This window comes from Capsicum annuum, chromosome 12 (genome assembly GCF_002878395.1).
Source record: "Capsicum annuum cultivar UCD-10X-F1 chromosome 12, UCD10Xv1.1, whole genome shotgun sequence".
In the NCBI taxonomy this organism is placed as follows: domain Eukaryota; kingdom Viridiplantae; phylum Streptophyta; class Magnoliopsida; order Solanales; family Solanaceae; genus Capsicum; species Capsicum annuum.
The window spans coordinates 190,858,807-190,879,187 of record NC_061122.1 but is presented as its reverse complement, the minus strand read 5'-3'; the positions used below and the strand labels follow the sequence as shown (position 1 = coordinate 190,879,187).

Below are 20,381 nucleotides of genomic sequence, written 5' to 3'. Positions count from 1 at the left end.
TTTTGGGTACTTATCTGACCTACATAAAGCTCAGTCTTAAATAGGCTATGTGTCATATGTGGTGGTACTGCAATATTTTGGAGATATACAAAGCAGTCTATCATAGTCACTTCATCGAATCATACTGAGATAATAGCTATTCATGAAGCAAGCCGAGAATGTGTATGGTTGAGGTCCATGATACATCTCATTCGAGAAAAATATGGTGTGAAATATGACAATCTACCCACAATTTTATACGGAGATAATGCATCATGTATAGCACATCTTAATAGAGGATTTATAAAAGGAGATAGAACGAAACACACTTCATTAAAGCTTTTCTACATACATAAGCTACAAAAGAATGGTGATATCAACGTGCAACAGATTCGTTCAAGTGAAAATGTGGTTGATTTATTCACCAAACCTTCTCCAATTACAACTTTTAAGAAGATGGTGCACAAGATTGAGATGCAAAGATTCAAGGATGTTCTCATTAGAGGGAGTTAATACGCGTTGTACTCTTTTTTTCTTATGAGGTTTTATCCCACTGGATTTTCGTTGTAAGATTTTTAATGAGGCAGCCGATATGCGTATTGTTAGAAATATGTACTTTTTTTCCTTCACTAGATTTTTTTTAGGTTTTTTCTAGTAAGGTTTTAACAAGGCACATTATCTATCTAGACATTAAAGGAGATTGTTATAAATGTATTTACATTATAGTGAATTTTTATCAAAATCTAATAAGATCTAGTTGATATGTATCAGGATTTGATGTATTTGTCTTTAGTGTGAAATTAGGGGCAAATTCCCCCTATAAATAGAAAACTTACTTCATTGTAAATCATTCCACGAAAAAAATAATAATTACTCTCTATTGTCTATTTTTTTTTTCTCTATTCGTTGTTGTTTTATAACAATTTTCATCAGTATTTTTCTTTTTTTGTTTTATTTTATCTTTTTTGGGTGCGCCAGTATCAGCATTGAGGCTTTAGCCTTCATACTCAATTTTCAATCATCAATCAAACTCAGAAACACGAGTTATAGAAGAAAGGAAAATGGGAGGAACTGGAAGAGCACTGCTAAACCTCACTTCTTCTTCACTCCATTTCTCTTTCTCTCTCTTCCCTTCCCGTTTCTCTGTAACCATTAAACCTCAGCCCCATAGGGTTTATCTAGGGTTTAGACCCCTTTGTGCTTCTACAACAACTACTGCTCCTCCTAATGACGAACAACAAGCACTTCAACCTATTAAGCATTCAATTCTCTTAGAACGACTTCGACTTAGACATCTTAAAGAATCACCAAATCCCAATTTAGAAAAACCCAAACAATTAGCAAGACAACACGCATTTAGAGTTGATGATGATGGGGTTAAGAAGGGAAAAAAGAAGGCTGTGGCGTCGTGTTTTGAGGAATTGGGGTTAAGTGACGAGGTTATGGGGGCTTTAGGTGAAATGGATATTTCTGAACCAACTGAGATTCAGAGTATTGGTATACCTGCTGTCATACAAGGGAAGAGTGTGGTTTTGGGTTCGCATACGGGTTCTGGGAAGACTCTTGCTTATATGTTGCCTATTGTTCAGGTGAAAAATATTCATTTGATTGCTATTTTTTTTAGCTGTATTCTTGTAGTTCTTGCTTTTGATATTCATATGTTGTTTAATTAACATTTGCACTCGCATTGGTTGGTTGATAATGTATAATGGCTTGTATCTCATGTTAGTGAGTAATACTAGCAGGGGCGGAGCTAGGTAGGATCGAATGGGAAAAATTGTACTGTTTATACATGGTTAATTTTTTTTTCTTCTTTTGTGTATATATAGTAGATGTTGAGCTCCCTTTGGCTTCTTTATGTGTTTATATTTTGAACCCCTTAGTGAAAATCCGGGTTCCGCTTGACTACCTCTAACTTTCGAGGAATTGGGGTTGAGTGAAGAGGTTATGGATGTGTTAAGTGAAATGGGTATTTCTGAACCAAACTGAGATTCAGTCTATTGGTGTACATGCTGTCATTCAAGGGAAGAGTGTAATATTGGGTTCGCATACAAGTTTTGGGAAGACTCTTGCTTATATGTTGCCCATTTCAGGTGAATAAATTTATTTTTTTGGGTACTTTTTTTTGATTTGTCATGTTTTATGATCGTTTAGCCTTGAAACGAGGCTCAAAACGTGTTAGAGCACTTCACCTTGCTTAATGTGCGGTTCAATGTCGTCATCAAGGTTGTTCCACGACATACTTTTTCTTGCCAATGAATCTCCTCCGAAGAGGCGAGGCGACACTAAACAATTGATATTTTAATCGATGTAATTTTTTTTGATTTCTTTGTTCATTTATTTGTCATTCATGCTTATAATTATTAGTTTTGTGCTGGACATATGTATTTCACACTGAGGTAGTAGTATGGACTGCGTACACTTACCCTCCCTATACCCCGCTTGGTGGGAATATACTGGGTATGTTGTTGCTGTTGTTTCACGCCTTTTTCATTAAAGCCCATGCTTTATTCATTTGATTGGTACTTTCTTGGGTTTTTCATGTTTATTTAACGTTTGCACTCACATTTGTGTTTGATCATGGATAATGGCTTGTAGTTGTTTTTAGTTAGTGAGTAATACTAGCTGGGGTGGATCCAGTTGTGTTGAAGGGGAAAAATTATACTCTATATAAATGGTTAAAATTAATCTTTTAAATGTATATATAGATGATGTTGAACCCCCTCCGGCTTCTTTATGTGTTTACATCTTCATATTTTGAACCCCCTTCATGAAAATGCTGGCTCCGGTTATACTAGCTCTAAGTGTTGAGGAATTGGGTTTGACTGAAGAGATTATCAGGGCTTTAGGTCAAATGGGTATTTCTGAACCAACTGAGATTCAGAGTATTGGTATACCTGCTGTGATTGAGGGGAAAAGTGTGGTGTTGGGTTCGCATACGGGTTCAGGAAAGACTCTTGCTTACATGTTGCCTATTGTTCAGTTGAAATAAATTCATTTTGATTTGATTTCTTCTTTCTTGGGGATTTGTCATGTTTAATTAATGTTTTGTCAAAAGCGCGCTTAAGACTTGAAGCGAGGCTCAAACCGTGTTGAGCGCTTCGCCTTGCTTAATATGCGCTTCAGTGTTATCGTCATCCAGGTTGTAAGCCATACTTTTCCTTGCCAACAAGTCTCTTCTGAAGAGGCAGACACTTAGCTATTGATATTTGACTTTAATTTATTTTTCATTCATGCTTATAATTATTAGTTTTGGACTAAGCATATATATATTTCTAGTTTTTCCTCCTTTCACCCCTTTTTCATTAAAGCCCCTACTTTCTGCATTTGGTTGATACTTTTTTAGGTTTGTCATGTTTAATTGATGTATGCACTCACATTGGTTGTTTGATCATGGATAAGGGGCTGTGTTTGTTGTTAGTTAGTGAGTAATGCTAACTGTAGCTTTTTTTCTGTTATTTTTTTCCTTTTTAGGTTAGTATGGAAGAGATGGTTTGGATTAGTATTGCAATATTATTTAGGAAAGGAAAAAACTTTATCCAGGATGACACACTGTTCTCCTTGAAATTCCAACATTTGAGCAAAAAGAATGTTTAGTATGCTGATGACTTAACTAGGACAGACCTAAATCGAGAATTCTTTGTAGTGATAATTGATTAAATAAACATTTTGCTAATAGCATGTTCAGTTCCATCTGTAAATATGCCTTCCCCTGTTGGTTACTTGGATTCCAATTTATCGTTATTCATGATTCATTTCTTTCTTTGGTTTCTTCAAATTTCAATGTTTTCCACATATATTGTTTTTGTTCGTAATGTTATTTATCTTTCTTTCTGATGTCATTTTTATCCTGCTGCTTCAAAGTACTATCTTTTTGATAAGCTGCTTAAAGTAACATTTTGTTATTTTAGGACAGTGCAGGAATCTGAAATTCCTCTATATTAATGCTAATCTCTTAGGAGTGGCTTATAATTTTCGTCATATATTTTTCCATGGTTCCTTCATTTTTTATTATTTCCTTTCCGGATTGCTCTGAACTGTTCTTTTCTTGAGTCGAAGGTCTATAAGAAACAACCTCTCTACCTCCTAGGCAGGGGTAAGGTCTGTTTAAACCTACCCTCCCCAAACCCCATTCAATGTGATTACACTTGGTATGTTGTTGATCAACTACCCTTCAATACAATACTAGCTGGGGTTGATTATATGAATCCATTGTCTGCCTATCTCGAATTACAAATTATGGGAACTACATTGGAGACTCTATTCCTGATCCGGAACAGTCGTTTTGTCATTAGATAGAGCGATATAACCTTTATTTTCTTTCTTATTAGTTTAATCTTTAAAAATAACAGGATTTTTATTATTTGCTTCAAGAAACTCTGTTTCATTCCATCACTAAATTAATTGTCTTTTTAACTCAATGTGAGGCGCTGAAACTGTTACAGTTATTCTATACTGAAATGCAAATTGCCAGATTAAAAAGCAAACTCCTAGAAAACACCAGTCCTAGTGCAAGTATAACAATAGAAACTAAGCCTAAATGCTGTTATGCAGAAGTAAACAAGGCAAACTTTAATTGGATCAGATGGGTTCAACTCCTAATCCAACTTTGCTTGGCCTGCTGCTTTGCAATTTTTTTTTTTTTGGGATCAGATAAACAGTTTCATTAATCACAGTGCCAAAACCGGCGGTATACAAGAAGTATACCAAAAAGTAAAAAAACTACAAGACGACATGGTTCTCTACAGAAGACACCCAATCCTCTATACAACCCGGCACTACATGGGTGCACGAAAAATAAATAAGGGACCGAAGGCTGCTACTCAACTGCCCAAAAGTCATTTCTACCCCTTCAAAAGCCCTCCTATTTCTCTATCTCCAAACGATCCACATCAAAGCTAAAGGGACAACATTCCAAGCTCTGCATTTTCTCCTGCTTCTTCCAGATTTCCAGCAAGACAACATATCCTTCACAGTTCTAGGCATCACCCAAGACATACCAAACCAGCTAAACATATCCCACCACAGTCTCGAAGTCAGGTTGCAATGAAGTAGAAGATGATCAACATCCTACCGTCTCCTTGCATAAGAAACACCAGCGAATGCATATGAACTTTCTTTTCCTAAGGTTTTCCACCGTCAAAATCACTCCTCGGCCTGCTGCTTTGCATATAACTAAAGTATTCGACCTGAACATTTTTTGTAGCTACAAAACATTGGGGCAGCAGAATCTCTTCCATAAATGGAGCTTCCTTGTGTTGAAAACTGTATTTGCATTTGACTTTGCAGTTTTGAAGAATTTAATGGATTTAAGTAACACATATTTCATTGGTTGAGGTACTAGTGAACCATTATATAAACACTCATGTCTTGGTGTAACATAGTATTAAAGTTGATTTTTGTTAACTGTTATTCACAGTTAACCTTTTGTTTTAGCTTGGTTTGACCTAAGGTGTTTGATATTTCAGTTGTTGAGACGAGATGAGGAATTGGATGGTATGCTCATGAAGCCTAGGCGCCCCCGAGCTGTTGTGTTGTGCCCTACTAGGGAGCTCTGTGAGCAGGTTATTTACCATTAATGAAAGGAAGAATTTAGTTAAACTTGAGAGGGTTTTCTGGCAAACAGAATTTAATCGATATTGCAGGTTTTTCGTGTGGCAAAATCTATCAGTCATCATGCCCGATTCAGATCTACCATGGTTAGTGGTGGTGGCCGTTTGAGACCTCAAGAAGATTCTTTGTCAAGCCCAATTGACATGATTGTGGGGACTCCAGGCAGGGTTCTACAACATATTGAAGAGGGAAACATGGTTTATGGTGACATCAGATACTTGGTAATTGTGTCTTTTTTTTCCCCTCACAGTAGGTACTTCATTTTCTGACTATCTAGCTGTGACAATCTCTGCATAGGTCTTGGATGAGGCTGATACCATGTTTGATCATGGTTTTGGTCCTGATATACAAAAATTTCTTACACCATTAAAAAACCGTGCTTCAAAGACTGGTGATGAAGGATTTCAAACCGTTTTGGTGACGGCAACAATGACAAAGGTATGCCAAGTGGGTTATGAAAGACTTAAATTATTTAATTTACATAAAACTAATAGTAGATTTTGCCGACGTGTCACTTAAGATTTGTCTTAAAAAATGTGCTTAAAAATGTATCTTGATATCCTAGGCGCAATTAAGTTGAAGTTTAGCTATTGATTGGCTGCAATTAAGCCGACACACATAGAATTCCTTTTTTATTCATTTGTTCCAATAAAGTTGACTCTTACTAAATTTCTTAGTCAACAAACTTGCTAATATTTTAAGTTTTTGATATGAAGAGGTAGTTTTTTTTTTTGATAATCGTGGTGTCTGGGTCAGCTTGCGCGCACCTCACTAATTCCACGAAGCACCTGTTACGTCTCCATTAGCACAAGTACCCTCAAACTCTGTCCACCAAGGCTTGGACAGGGGAGGAAATCACCTAGTATTTTTACTTTCATTGAATTCAAGTCTTTTTCTCCCTTGGTTAATTGTGGTTTCAATTAGCCATTCTTTTTGACTATTTCTCATCTCAATTTCTTCTAATTTTCATCTCTCTTTCTCATACTTTCAACTAATACGAAACTGGTTCAACGACTTCTATTTAACAATTAGTATCTAACAATTAAAGACATAATCCACACTCCTAATATTCTTCATTCCTGGAGCTTTCATGAAACGAGAGGTGCTTGAAGACATCCTATCACCATCAAATGGGTGTTATGTGTTGGTGGTTGCATCTACTATGGATCAAGGGACCTTGGAGAGTTGAGGCCCATGTCTCAACCTCTATATCCACCTTGGTCCCTTGGACCATTTCCTTGTGCACCATACCCATAACCTCCTTCTACATGTCCTTCAAACTCTCCTTGAACACCTACTACTTGGTTTGTTGGCATTTGGTCGGGCTACGATTTGGCTTACCTACTGTTGGGGTAAAGTAGGTGCCATTATGACTTGTGAAATCGCGTCGTGACATCGTGGTTTGCTCATGAACTTTGTCATCTTCGTGTTTTCAATGGTACGACCCTCATACGACTCCATGAACGATAGTGGTATAGATGGATACCATTTGAGGTTTTGTGGACATTGTAAAGTTGTCATATGTATTTATACTTTCCTTTGTCATAACTTGGCTAGTTTTGTATATATGTATAGCTTCTCCTCAACAATTCTAATTGCACAGTTGTCTATTTGCCATAACAAGCATTTTATCTTAAGGGCCGGTTCACCTTTCTTTACCCTCTATTTGCCTTTGATGATGCTTATGCTAGTGTGGATGGGGAAATCTATGGGTTTGTGTACGATCACCTCGAATAGAATCTAGATCTTAAATTAACGATTGGGACATTCACTTGCTTTATGAATTACAACATTGGAACCATATCAAGAAATTTTTTGGATATTGAATGGACACTTGAGAGTGATTGGTGAGCTTGTGAGCAGTCCAAGCGCATATAGGACGCAGACCGCACTAACTGGGCTGCCAGATCCATGCGCATGCTGGTGGGCACAGGTCCCTTAAGCCCATGCTAAAAGTGGGTGTTTAAAAAATGGTTCATATTTTTATTGGGCTTACTGATCCGAAAGACCCAAATTTACTTTAAATGACATAAAAAGACCAAATTTCCCACACTTGGTAATTTTTCATCCATCTTCACCTCTTAACCGATTTTTACACCTAAAAACTCAACATTTTCTCTTTTTTCATATATTCAAATTACTTCAACCTAAAATCAAAATTCTCACTTCCTATCTCACGATTGAGCTTTTCTTTCATCATTCTCCTCTCTTAAGTGAAGTTAAAGGTATGAACTTTTGTGATATTTTCTTTGAACTTTATTTAAAGTACAAATGGTGTTTCACATCCCATGTACCTTTTGGTTTAAATTTGATTTATTTGAGTTTATTGTGGTGGATAATGATTCTTGTAGTGAAGATTATGGAATGGGTGTCCTTGTTTTTACATGCTTAATTGATAGTTGTTGCTTAATTAAACTAGTATACACCATATGTTTGAAGAAATGCCCACTTGAATTTTCTTTGCTAATTTGTGTGGTGAGTGATCCAGTTAGGCTAGTATGAGTACCATGGATGTGTTTGGTGATGAATTGGTGAAGTGAGCTTGCTTACATGTATTTTTCTTCTATTTTTTCAAGCTTTTATTTTTCATGCACACCATGTGTTAACATGTCAATGAGAGGGGTGCCTTGAATGTTTATAATGGTTATTGTGTTCATTCTTGGGGGATAATTTGATCATTCTTGAAGCATAAATATGAGTCCAATTGGTCCTTAATGGTGGAAAACCAATAGTTGTTGGTTGAAGTTGTTTGTTGATAAATGTTGCTTCCATGGCTTTGGTTGGTTAATGAGCTTAACAAAGAATCCACATGTGAAGTCTAAGTAACCTGGGAGACATGAATGTTTGCCTTTCCCTATGATAGATTGGGTGACACCATTCTTAAGGTAGTGGGTCATTTTTGTTTCCATTGATGTCATGGATGTTTTATGAGCTAAATTGACGAAATGTAAAAATTGTGTGACAATGTAGAGTCTAAATGGTTGAGTGTTGTGATGACATAGTCCCATGAGTTGTATTGATCACGTTATCTTGCATTCACCTTAATTTTTCATTAACTTTATTGTCTTTTCTTAATATATGAAAATCCCAAAAACATATTTTACCATTTTTCTTTGATTTTGGTTTTGTTATTTTCTTTTTCATATGTAGGTCTCCAAGAACGAATTTGCCAAGAGGTGCTAAGAAGCGCAACGCTCCAGATAAGGGCAAGACAAAAGCTACAACCAAAAAGGACAAAGAATCGGCCTTGAAAGTAGCCCAACAAAGCTGGGAAGTGCAAACCACCATAGAACGTACAAAGGGAATTAGCAAGGAGGTGGATCAAATTCGTTTTGGAGTAGAGGGTGTAACCAGACCTTTATGATGATTGGGTACACACTCGGGGCTTCAATTTTGAGAAGGTATTTAGTATGAAGGGAGTTAAAAGCACACTTCCTGAAATCATTGCGGAAGTTAAAGATCGGGTTTGGGATGTCTTCACCGAGTTGGTCTCCATTTCTCATCCTCCATCCTATTTTCGTGAACTTGTTCAGAAATTTTATGCTTCGTATGTTGTCCGACACAATGAACAAAAGTACAAGCTTCCAATTGCCGAATAAACTTGTCTCTCGAGTGTACTAGTTTGAGGTGTGGAACTCCCTTGCGCGACCTTGGAGATTAATGAGGTATGTTTTGCTTGTGACATAGAATCCGGGGTGGAGTGCAAGAAAAGAGTATTTAGCGGACGTGAATGTTTCCCTGCTTGCTTGTGTGATTGCTAAGGGCCTTCTTCAATGGGCAAATGGTGTTGGTCAAATCAAAAGGCGAGAACTTTCGGTTCAAGCCAAACATTGACTTGGATTGTTGGTAACCAACCGCCTACTTTTTTCGTGGAATGTCCAAGATGAGATGATAGAGAGGTTCATTATTGTTGGGTGTATTATGGATAAAGTCGTGAATCTGGAGAGTTGATAGCGAAGATGATGAGACTAAGGTCAAAGCAACCGGACACTTTATTGCCCTTTTTTTCACTCATTACTATGCTTTGCCTTTAGTACAAAGTCCCTTTGTTCTCCAAGATTGACTAGAGAGTTATATGCGCTGAAATAATTGATATCCCTCATTGCCAAGATGACGATAATCCCACGGGGGTTAAGAGGAAAACATCGATTTTGGTAGATTCGGTTGAGGGAGTGCCTAGCTTAGAGGGGGTGGAGACCCTCCAACTCCTACACTTGATCTGACGCTCCTCCTTCGTCGAGCACCGCACCACCACCTCGACCTACCTAACCAACTCAGTCTTCTACAGTTCATTTGCCAAAGTTACTTCCATGACTCTGGCAAACAATGGTACTCTTACCCGGTTGGTGGCTGACATTCCCTAGTTTATTCATTGAGTGGAGTTTGGAACCTCTTCGTGTCCGTATCGCAGATTGTGAGTGGGGCATAACACCTCTACGTGCCCACATGACAGATCTGGAACGGAGATTGGCCATGGTAGAAACGAGAGGAGATAGTGAGGTGGTGGATTTTTTTGAGGGCAGATCTTGATAGCTTGTGTGCGGAGTTTCACTCCAGGCAGCCCTCTTTCGGTCTTGGTGAGACAGAGATAGCTTTTTCCTTCTGAGACTTCAGGCTCAGTTCTTCTATTTTCGGACTTGTTTGAAGAGGGACATGAACTCACTGGAGATGCGGTCGGGGTAGAGGAGCTTACTGAAGCCCAACAAGTTGAGACAGCCAAGCAATTATCCAGAGATGAGGAGCATGCATGAATGGTTGGGGCTAGTTTTAGCACCCGACATGATGATAGGTTGCCTTTTTTAGCGGACCAGATTAGAGGAGCCTAGTCTGATGAGGCTTCTAGTGAGACAGTACGACCATCTATTGATATGGACCCGAGTGCCTAGTGCTCCACAGGGAGTCTTTACCCTCCTCTACTCTCTTTATTTTTGCATTGGGGACAATGCAATGATTTTTAGTGGGGGGTGAGGCATCTTTATTCTATTCTGCATTTGATGGTTTGTACCTACTGATGTCATTTGTTGGATGGATTGTATAGACATACTCTATTTTTACATTTTGATGTTTATTTACATTTTTCATTTTGTCGGAGTAACTTGTTAAGCTCAAATTGGAGAGGTAGGCTGAAGAAATATTGGAGGGAGGTGATTAGGCGTGACATGGAGCAGTTAAGAGGACATGACCCTTGATAGGAAGATATGGAGGACACGGATTAGTTACAGCTTGCAGAGGACATGGCCCTTGATAGGAAGATGCAGGCATGTAGAGGTGCTATGCCCCACTAACAATCTGCGATACAGATTTGGGGAGGTGCCAAACTCCGCTCAATAGTTGTCTGAATAAATTGGGCAATATCGGCCAGCAACTGGGTAAAAGTACCATTGTTTGCCAAAGTCATGGAAGCAACTTTGGCTAACGTGACTGTAGAACACTGAGGCGGTTGGGTAGGCCGAGGTGGTGGTGCGGTTCTCGACGAAGGAGGAGCGTCGATTGAAACATGAGTGTCAGAATCAAGTGTAGAAGTCGGAGGGGTCTCCACCCCCTCTAAGCTACACAAATCTTCCTCAACCGAATCTACCAAAATCGATGTTTTCCTCTTAATCCCCGTGAGATTATCCTCATCTTGGCAATGTGTGATATCAATTATTCCGGCGCATCTAACTCTCCGGTCAATCTTGGAGAAGAGAGGGACTTTTTACTTGAGGCAAAACATAGTAATGAGTGAAGGAAAGGGCAATAAAGTGCTTGGTTGCTTTGTCCTTAGTTTCATCATCTCCGCTATCAGCTTTCTCAGATTTATCACGACTTTATCCATAATGCACCTAACCATAATGGCCCTCTTTATCGTCATATCTTGGTCATTCCACGAAGGAAGCAGGCGGTTACCAACAAATCCAAGTCAATGTTTGGCTTAAATCGAAAGTTCCTGCCTTTTGATACCAACACCATTAGCCCACGGAGGAAGGCCTTTAGCAATCACACGAGCAAGTAGGGAAATATTCACGCCCGCTAAATACTCTCTTCTTGCACTCCACCCCGGATTCTATGTCACAAGTAAAGTATATCTCATTAATCGTCGAGGCCGTGCAAGAGACTTCCACACCCCGAACTAGTACACTCAAGAGACAAGGTTGTTCAGCAATTGGAAGCTTGTACTTTTATTCATTGTGCCCAACAACATATGAGGCATAAAATTCCCGGACAAGTTCGGAAAAGTAGGATGGTGGATGAGGAATGGAGACCAAATTAGTGAAGACATCCCAAATTGGATTTTTAACTTCCGCAATAATTTCGGAAAAGTGTGCTTCAACTCCCTTCATACTAAATACCTTCTTGGAATTGAAGCTCCGAGTGTGTACCAATCATCATAAAGGTCTGATTATACCCACTACTACAAAACAAATTTGATTCACCTCCTTGCCAATTTCCTTTGTACGTTCTATGGTGGTTTGAACTTTCGGGCTTTGTTGGACTATTTTAGAGGCTGATTCTTTGCCCTTTTTGGTTGTAGCTTTTGCCTTGCCTTATCTGGAGCGTTGCCCTTCTTTTCTTAGCGCCTCTTAGCGCCTCTTGGCAAATTCTTTCTTGGAGACATACATATGAAAAAAGAAAAGAACAGACCCAAAATAAATGAAAAAGGGTAAAACATGTTTTTCAGATTTTCATATTTTAAGAAAGAAATTAAGGTGAATGCAAGATAACATGATCAATACAACTCATGGGAGTATGTCATCACAACACTCAACCATTTAGGCTCTACATTGCCACATAATCTTCACATTTCACCAATTTAGCTCATAGAACATCCATGAAATCAATGGAAACAAAAATGATCCTATACCACTTCAACCAACAACTACTGGTTTTCCGCCATTAAGGACCAATTGGACTCATATTTATGCTTCAAGAATGATCAAATTATGCCCCAGGAATGAACAAATTAACCATTACAAACATTCAAGGCACTCTCTCATTGACATGTTAACAAACATATGGTGTGCATGAAAATAAGAGCTTGGAAAAATAGAATAAAAGCACATGCAAGCAAGCTCACTTCACCAATTCATCACCAAACACATTCATGGTACTCATACTAGTCTAACTGGATCATCCAGCACACAAATTAGCAAAGAAAATTCAAGTGGGCATTTCATCAAACACATGGTGTGCACTAGTTTAATTAAGCAGGAACTACCAATTAAGCATGTAAAAACAAGGCACCCATTCCATAATCTTCACTCCAACAATGACAATCCACCACAATAAACTCCAATGAATCAAATTTAAACCAAAAGGTAACATGAGATGTGAAACACCATTTATACTTTAAAGAGAATTCAAAGAAAATATCACAAAAGAATCATACCTTTTAACTTCATTTGAGAAAGTAGAAAGATGAGAGAAAAGCCCAATTTAATTATCTGGAGTTTAATTCGTGAGATGGGAAGTTAGAATTTGGAATTTAGGTTGAAGGAATTTGAATGTGTGAAGAAAGAGAAAATGTTTGAGTTTTTAAGAGTGCAAACCAGCTAAGGGGTGAAAATTTGATGAAAAATTTACCAAGTGTGGGAAGATTTGGTCTTTTTATGTCATGTAAAGTGAATTTGGGCTTACCGGGTTTCCCAAATCAAGACTAAAGCTAAAAAAGAAACGCGTAATTCAAGACTAAAAATTTTCTATTTGGTCTTTTTTCCAAAGTTGTAATTCATTCTTTACAAAGTCTTTTTTGGTTTAACTTAAAGCTCATGGTTTTCGCCTCACTTCATTAACCACTATGTCACACCCTTGGGTTCTAAGAGGTAGCTTTGATTAGTCATGAACTATTATAGGAAGGGAAAAAAAAGAAAAGAAAAGGCAAGTATATAAAATTTGTCTTGTTTATAAAAAAAAAACTTATTCTTTCTTTTATTATCGATTACTGCAGTATAATCTCCTTTGGGGATGGGTTTCCACCATACATGATGCAGCTGTGTGGAAAAGGGGCCATCCAGCAAAACCCTAAAAGAAAAAAAGGGAAAAAAATTAGAAGTGTTTGCTACATATATTCAGCAGTGCTCATTAATCATTATAGTTCAACTTGCTTATCAAAAATAAATTATTCGATAGTGGGCCTAATAATTGCTAATGAGTCTTTTTTTAAGACAAAAGCAATGATGATATTTGTTTAGTCTGATTGAGATAAGTGTAACATGATGCCATCTATACACCTTTCTTAGATTTGAAAAAAGGTTAGTGTACTTGATCTTCTGTGTATTTAATGAACTCTATAGAAAATTTTCAAGAAGTTAAAAATCACCAGGACAGGAAAGACGGGGGAAAATGATGAATACAGCTTTGCCGCATGTTTCAACGAAGGATGCAATGCTTAATATTGATATATAATTATCCTTCTATGACTGAATTTGTTAAGGATATTTATATCTGCTGCAAGAGCAATAAAGCTATGATGAAAAGTTTTGTTTGAATCATTATTTCATGTGCAAGAGCAAGACAAGGGGAATCTCAGCTGTTACAGTTGAAAGCAGTGCTGTCATTGTATTATGTCACTCTAATTGATTATGATCATGTATTAACTACTAAGGCTTTGAGGTGAGTTGCTTGTCGTCAAATCAGTGCTATCATTGCATTATGTCATCTAATTGCTTAAGATCCTGCATTAACTACTAAGATTTCAAGGTAAGTGGTTTATCGTCTAAGTTATTCCTTAACATACAGTAATTCACTATTAGGCAGTTGTTCATGACCTCATTGTAGTTCCGTTTATTTCTGTTGATGTACCCTTTTTTGCATTTGCATGTGATTGTCTCAATCTTAAGCATTTTCAATTTGCACATTTCTTCTTTGAGGCAGTTCAGTTGATATTCTGTATGCTTTGCAGGCAGTTCAAAAGCTGGTTGACGAGGAATTTCAAGGGATTGAGCATTTACGTACTTCTACATTGCATAAGAAAATTGCTTCTGCTCGTCATGATTTCATCAAGCTTTCAGGTTCCGAGAACAAGCTGGAGGCATTGCTACAGGTGTAGCCCTGTTTATGTACTTGTTTCTGTCATGCCAGGCATGTTTATGAATGTGTATGTACAGCCTGATGTGATGCCTGTATTTTTGGGAGAAGCAACAGAAAATTATAAATCTTAACGAAACCTGAGTATGTGAATCATTTAGGTGTCTTTAATATTACTAGTATGGTAATTTGGTAGACTCTATTGTTGTCCCCTTATCAAAATGAGACCTTTGATCGTTCCGTTCAAGGAATCTGGTTGACAGACTCTGAAGGATATCAGTTTGACAGACTGTGTCACATATTTAATGAAGAAATTCTGCTGTGGTTGTTCAAGTTTATGGGTTTTACTGTTACTAATTTGAAACATTTGGTCAATTTGTGGAAGAAGAAATGATTTAAGATATTTAGGAGAACCAACTTCACTCCTCTTGTTGTTGTCTCTTGGCTTTAGTGGCATAGGTGTAACACTCAGACACTCGGGAATCCTATTTTCATATTCGAGAGGTGTGAATTTCGTTCTAAAAAGAACAAACTAAGTTTTGCATATAACTTTGCTTGTTGTAGTTCACAATATATAATTCAGAAAATTTCTGATTTACATTATGTAATTTCCAGGTTCTTGAGCCAAGTTTAGAGAAGGGAAATAGGGTGATGGTATTCTGTAACACGTTGAATTCCAGTCGTGCTGTGGATCACTTTCTTAATGAAACCCAAATTTCTACTGTTAACTACCATGGGGAAGTTCCAGCAGAGCAAAGGTACAAAAAGAAAAACTGAATAATATTCCTGGCTCCTGCAACAGGCAATGCGTTGCCTGGTCTACTGCACCGACTCTTAATCCTTTTGCTTTTACTTTGACCTCCTCTATACTCAACCTCTTTCCCTACCATTCACTTTTAGCGGTAAGATATTTGAATATCTGACTTTAGCTTTGATTGGTTACTAAACATTCCTCATCTTGACTTTAGCTTTAATAAGGACAATATCTTGTTTTTCTTTCTTTATTTTGACACTATTCTGGCCCAGTTCTCCACTATGATTTGTGCTCTCTTTTGTCACTTTTCGTGGCTTTTCCCTACAGACAACAGATGGAAATAACCACAATAAGCTCAATTTGCCACTCACAACTTTTCTACAAAGGGGAAAACTAGTTAGAGTCAAAGACCATAAACTATTTATTTCTTAGGTGAAAAGTTCCTAGATGGTAGAAAGTCAAGATAGATGAAATGCCCATGATTCTTTTAACAGATATATGTTCCTAGTAATCTAAACACCACTCAATCTAGTTTTATCTGCTTCACTTTTGCCCTCTATTTATTACACTTTTCTTCTGCAGGGTTGAAAACCTTGCAAAGTTTAAGAGCAATGAAGGAGATTGTCCCACTTTGGTCTGCACAGACCTCGCTGCTAGAGGACTGGACTTGGATGTCGATCATGTTATAATGTTTGATTTCCCTAAGAATTCTGTAAGCACCAGCTTTGGCTTACAAAATATGTCATCTTCTTGCCAATACAAGCTAACACCAGTTCTTTTGTGTATAAATCCTTATTCTTTTCCTTTGACTATTTTAGATTGATTATCTCCATCGTACGGGAAGGACTGCTCGTATGGGTGCCAAAGGTTGGTTTGCATGAATCATGATAAAATGAGTTTTACTTGTTGAATTTAATCTCCACATGTTGGTGCTATGAATGCATAACGCATGCTTGTTTCATAAAGTAGATTTGCAGCTTTAATAATCTTATGTGGCTGTTTTAATTTCCCTAAGAATATCTTTTTGAAAAGGTAGATTTATTGAATATAATGGGGGAAACCCTGATATACAAGTCATATATAAGAAGTGACTAACCTACACCGGAAACCGGTTCTCTGAAAAATGCACTTAATCGTATCTATGCAATTTCGTTGATGCTCCAAAATTTAAGAAAATCAAAAAAATTGTGCTAATTTATCCATATTATTTTCTCAGGGAAACTATAATGCTCCCCTCAAGTGATTTTGATAATGTTGCTCTGCTTGCTTTTGCCAGATGCATGTGCTTCGTACTTCATATATGCAAGTTTGAAAGTCTCATTATCCATTTGAGCTTTTTGTTAGCTGACGCTATCTCAAGCCTGCTAAACTCAATACCTTTTTTGCATTTGGTAGGGAAAGTAACAAGTTTGATTACCAAAAAGGACTTGCTTTTGGCCACTTGCATTGAGGAGGCCATAAAGAAGAATGAGAGCTTGGAGTCTCTCTCTGTGGACAGTATCAAAAGAGACAATGCCAGGTCTCGCATAACTGGACAGAAGGACAAGCGTGAAAAGGCAGTGAAAGTTTCAAATTTGGAAGGCAAGGCTAAAGTTTCCACGGGCAAATCCTCTCGTGTCACAAGAAAGACTATTGATTCAAAAAGATTTCCAAAGACTATCGATTCAAAAAGATCTCCAGGAACCAAGTTTGGCAAAGCACCAGCTAAGTCAAAACCAAAGGTAGCTATTAAGGTGTCCAAGAAGACCAGCAGTTCCACTGGGAAGAGACGAGTAGATAGCCGAAGCTCTAGTGTCTCCACAAAGAAACTAAATGTTGTTGGATTCAGGGGCAGGAGTTCATTATCAAGTAAAAACACAAGGGTTAAGTCTGCTTAACATGCCTAGGCCTCAATATGTATACGAAACTTTTTCTCTTGTAAAATTTACGTTCAATCATTCTTATTTTTTTGGTCATCAAATTCTGCAATGTCAAAGAGCCATTCTGTCATGTCATTGTTGTTCCCTTTCTGTTACTATGTTGCAATCACAACCATACCCCCTAACGCACCCCTCAAACCTGAAAAAACAAGTTGTACTGGGAAAAGGGTCACTACAACAGCTCACTTTGCGAGACGTGTAGTAGTCTCTGACTTGGTCTGCAAATGGACAGTCTTTATACTGTTGGGACTCTTGACCTTTGCTGCCATGAGAAGGCAACTTGAGGATAATGAAGTTTGTGTGTCGCACTGCTGCCTCACAGTCAAATTATTGGAGAGAAACTGAGATGTAGTCAATCAATTCTTGGATTTTGAGCCTTTAAAAATCAGAAGCTAATATAAACATGTCCATGAGTGGTAATGAGCAAATTACTGGTAGAAAGTCTTCATGTAATTGTAATTTTAGTTTCTACATTACCAAATTAGACTTATTAGTTATTGTAGAGTTTACCTGTGCTACAAGTCCTTTAACCGGTTGAAGTAATTTTATTTATTTAACTATGTCGGATATCAGTGCACTTAACTTGAACTGAATGAAAAATTAGAAAAACAGAAATAGCTTGTTTCATGGTAGCATACTTATTGCAAAATTTTCACAAATAACACTATTTATGCCCCTAATAACAAAATATTGCGATATTATTGAGTTTTCAAACATGGAAACAGCTTTTTTCCCAAAAACATAACATACATACACTATAGTTATTTAGGGATGACAATGCGGTAGACGTTTGATTTGTACTTTGATTCTTAATAGGCAGGTTTGCTTTGTATTTTGATTCTCATTAGCTAGTTAGATAATTGATTGAACTAATCAACTGTTTGTTAGTTACCCGAGTCAAACACTAATTTTGAGTATAAAATTGATCTAATGAGAATTAGGAAAAGCAATATAAAACCAAATAGGCCCAAACATAAAGGATCTCAATAGGAAAAGGAAAACCTGATATTACCGAATGTTACAGAAGAGAAGCTTGTGCAGCTACAGAGGAGAACAACCTCTGTGTATGCTGCTAAAAAGTTACACTTGCTATACCCTTAGCAAACTAATGTACGCTCTCATCTTTACGAAGTAGTTTAGAAATGCCATAGTCACTTGCATGAGCGACCATGTTTTCATCAAGCAAGATATTTCTAGGCTTTAAATTACAATGAACCGCAGGCGCTGAGCAATCGTGGTGGAGATATTTCAATGCATATGCCACGTCTATGTTGGAAAAATAATGAGATATCTCAAAAAAAAAATTTGATTTTATTAATGTCTAGAATTATAATTATGACTGGAATTAATGTCAAGAAAATTCCATTAACTTTGGTTAATTGGAATTGGTCTTTATTGTTATTATAAGGTTAACTTCCTAACGGCTATTTTACAACCTTCGGAACCCATTATCATTAAGAGTCATGGTTTTATATTTATTAACAAGGTCCTTATATTTGGGGAAGAAAAAGATGGAAGGCAATTTTCTCTTATATATTTTCTACTCTTTTTCTTTTGGTTCCTTTCTTCCATTCTATTAGTAGGCTGGTTTTTTTTTATTACATCTTTGTTAGATTCTGGCTCCTAATTTATATTAGAAGAGCTTGTTGAATCCTGTGGAATACACGTATACCATCAGGACAATATGTGACATGCCTCAAGCTTTGGTGAATTTCCTTACAGGTGTTCGTGAATAAGGTATTTTCCATAATATTTACAACAATCTTAAGGATATTTCATATTTTATTCTTATTGACAATTAGCCTCAATTATGCCCGTTGATAAGTTTGTGACTTGGCATGAGGAAAAATTTGATTACTGCAAGCATGTGTCTTTTGGCAAAATTTGATAAGGTCGAAACTTGACCACAAATTTCAGTTCAACAATGAAGAAAATCCTAAACTAAAGAAGACGAAGCGACAAAGTGGAAAGAAAAATCTTTATTCTTTTTATTTCGTCAAAAATCTATTCCACTATGATGAAAGTGAGTATATATATATATACATAGTGGGCCGGTATCAGTAATGAGCCAAAACAATAAAACAATTAAAAGAATTAAGTCTGGTCCACTGTACAAAGGAACCAACCTAACACCCCCATTCAAGCTGGAGGGTGTGAACACTCCAAGCTTGGCAAGAAATCGATGATGAATAGTGCCAGGCAGATTCTTGGTAAAAATGTTATCCAACTGAGCAGTGATAGAAACATAATGAAGGGAAATCAAACCAGCAGTCAAACTTTCACGAATGTAGTGACAATCCTCCTCTATATGCTTGGTGTGCTCGTGGACGACAAAATTCTTTGTAATATGAAGAGCAACTTGGCTATCACAAAAATAAGAACAAGTAATTGTTAGATCAAGATCACCAAATAAACAAATCAACCAAAATATTTCAGCAACCATTTTACGAAGGGCCCTGTATTTAGCCTCAACAGAAGACAGGGACACAGTAGGTTGCTTTTGCGCTTCCACGAAACAGGGAAACCACCACGGTAATGTAATAACCGATAACAAATTTCCTCAACTGGGCACAAGCATCCTAGTTGGAATCAAAATAGGCACCAAGGAAAATTCAGAAATACGAGACAATAAAATGAATAGGCCAGGAGCATTTAGTAAATAGCGTAAAACATGAATACCAATCAGTAGATGAGTAACCTGAAGAAATTGGATCAGATACTGTACAAAAAAGGCAATGTCGGGCCTTATATGCTGGAGAAAATTCAATTTACCCAGCAATCTACAAAAAATACCAGTATCACAAAGAAGCTTTCCCATATCAAGAAGAAGCTTAAATAGAGAATAAAGGGGGAAACCACAGGACAAAACTGATCACAATTAAATTCCACAAGCAAGTCAGAATAAATTTGTGTTGTGTCATAAGATAAATTTGGGAATGTTTCAAAATTTTCAAACCCAAGAAATAGTGGACATGGCGAAGGTCTTTGGTTTTGAACTAGTCATGTAAAAAATATTTAAGACCATCCAGTTCAGTAACATCATCCTCAACTAGGAGAATATCATCCACATAGACAACCATAACAGACAAGGAACTAGCCCCAGACTTGGAAAA

General features: G+C 37.2%; 1 protein-coding gene across 3 annotated transcripts; it reads left to right on the top strand.

Annotated features, from left to right (window-relative positions):
* Window positions 1-917: 917 nt before the first annotated feature.
* Window positions 918-17,338, top strand: LOC107850434 (DEAD-box ATP-dependent RNA helicase 39). 3 transcript variants are annotated; one of them, XM_016694954.2, is made up of 9 exons: window positions 919-1,568; window positions 5,448-5,543; window positions 5,625-5,813; window positions 5,890-6,030; window positions 14,471-14,611; window positions 15,211-15,353; window positions 15,932-16,061; window positions 16,168-16,216; window positions 16,745-17,338. In XM_016694954.2, exons 1-9 carry the CDS (start codon window positions 1,041-1,043, stop codon window positions 17,224-17,226), a joined length of 1,899 nt encoding a protein of 632 aa, XP_016550440.2. In that variant the 5' UTR covers window positions 919-1,040; the 3' UTR covers window positions 17,227-17,338. The 3 variants fall into 3 exon arrangements, with proteins under 3 accessions (XP_047256856.1, XP_016550440.2, XP_047256857.1); XM_047400901.1 differs by lacking the exon at window positions 919-1,568 and adding an exon at window positions 2,741-2,962; XM_047400900.1 differs by lacking the exon at window positions 5,890-6,030 and having other exon boundaries at window positions 918-1,568.
* The last annotated feature ends 3,043 nt before the right edge of the window (window positions 17,339-20,381 follow it).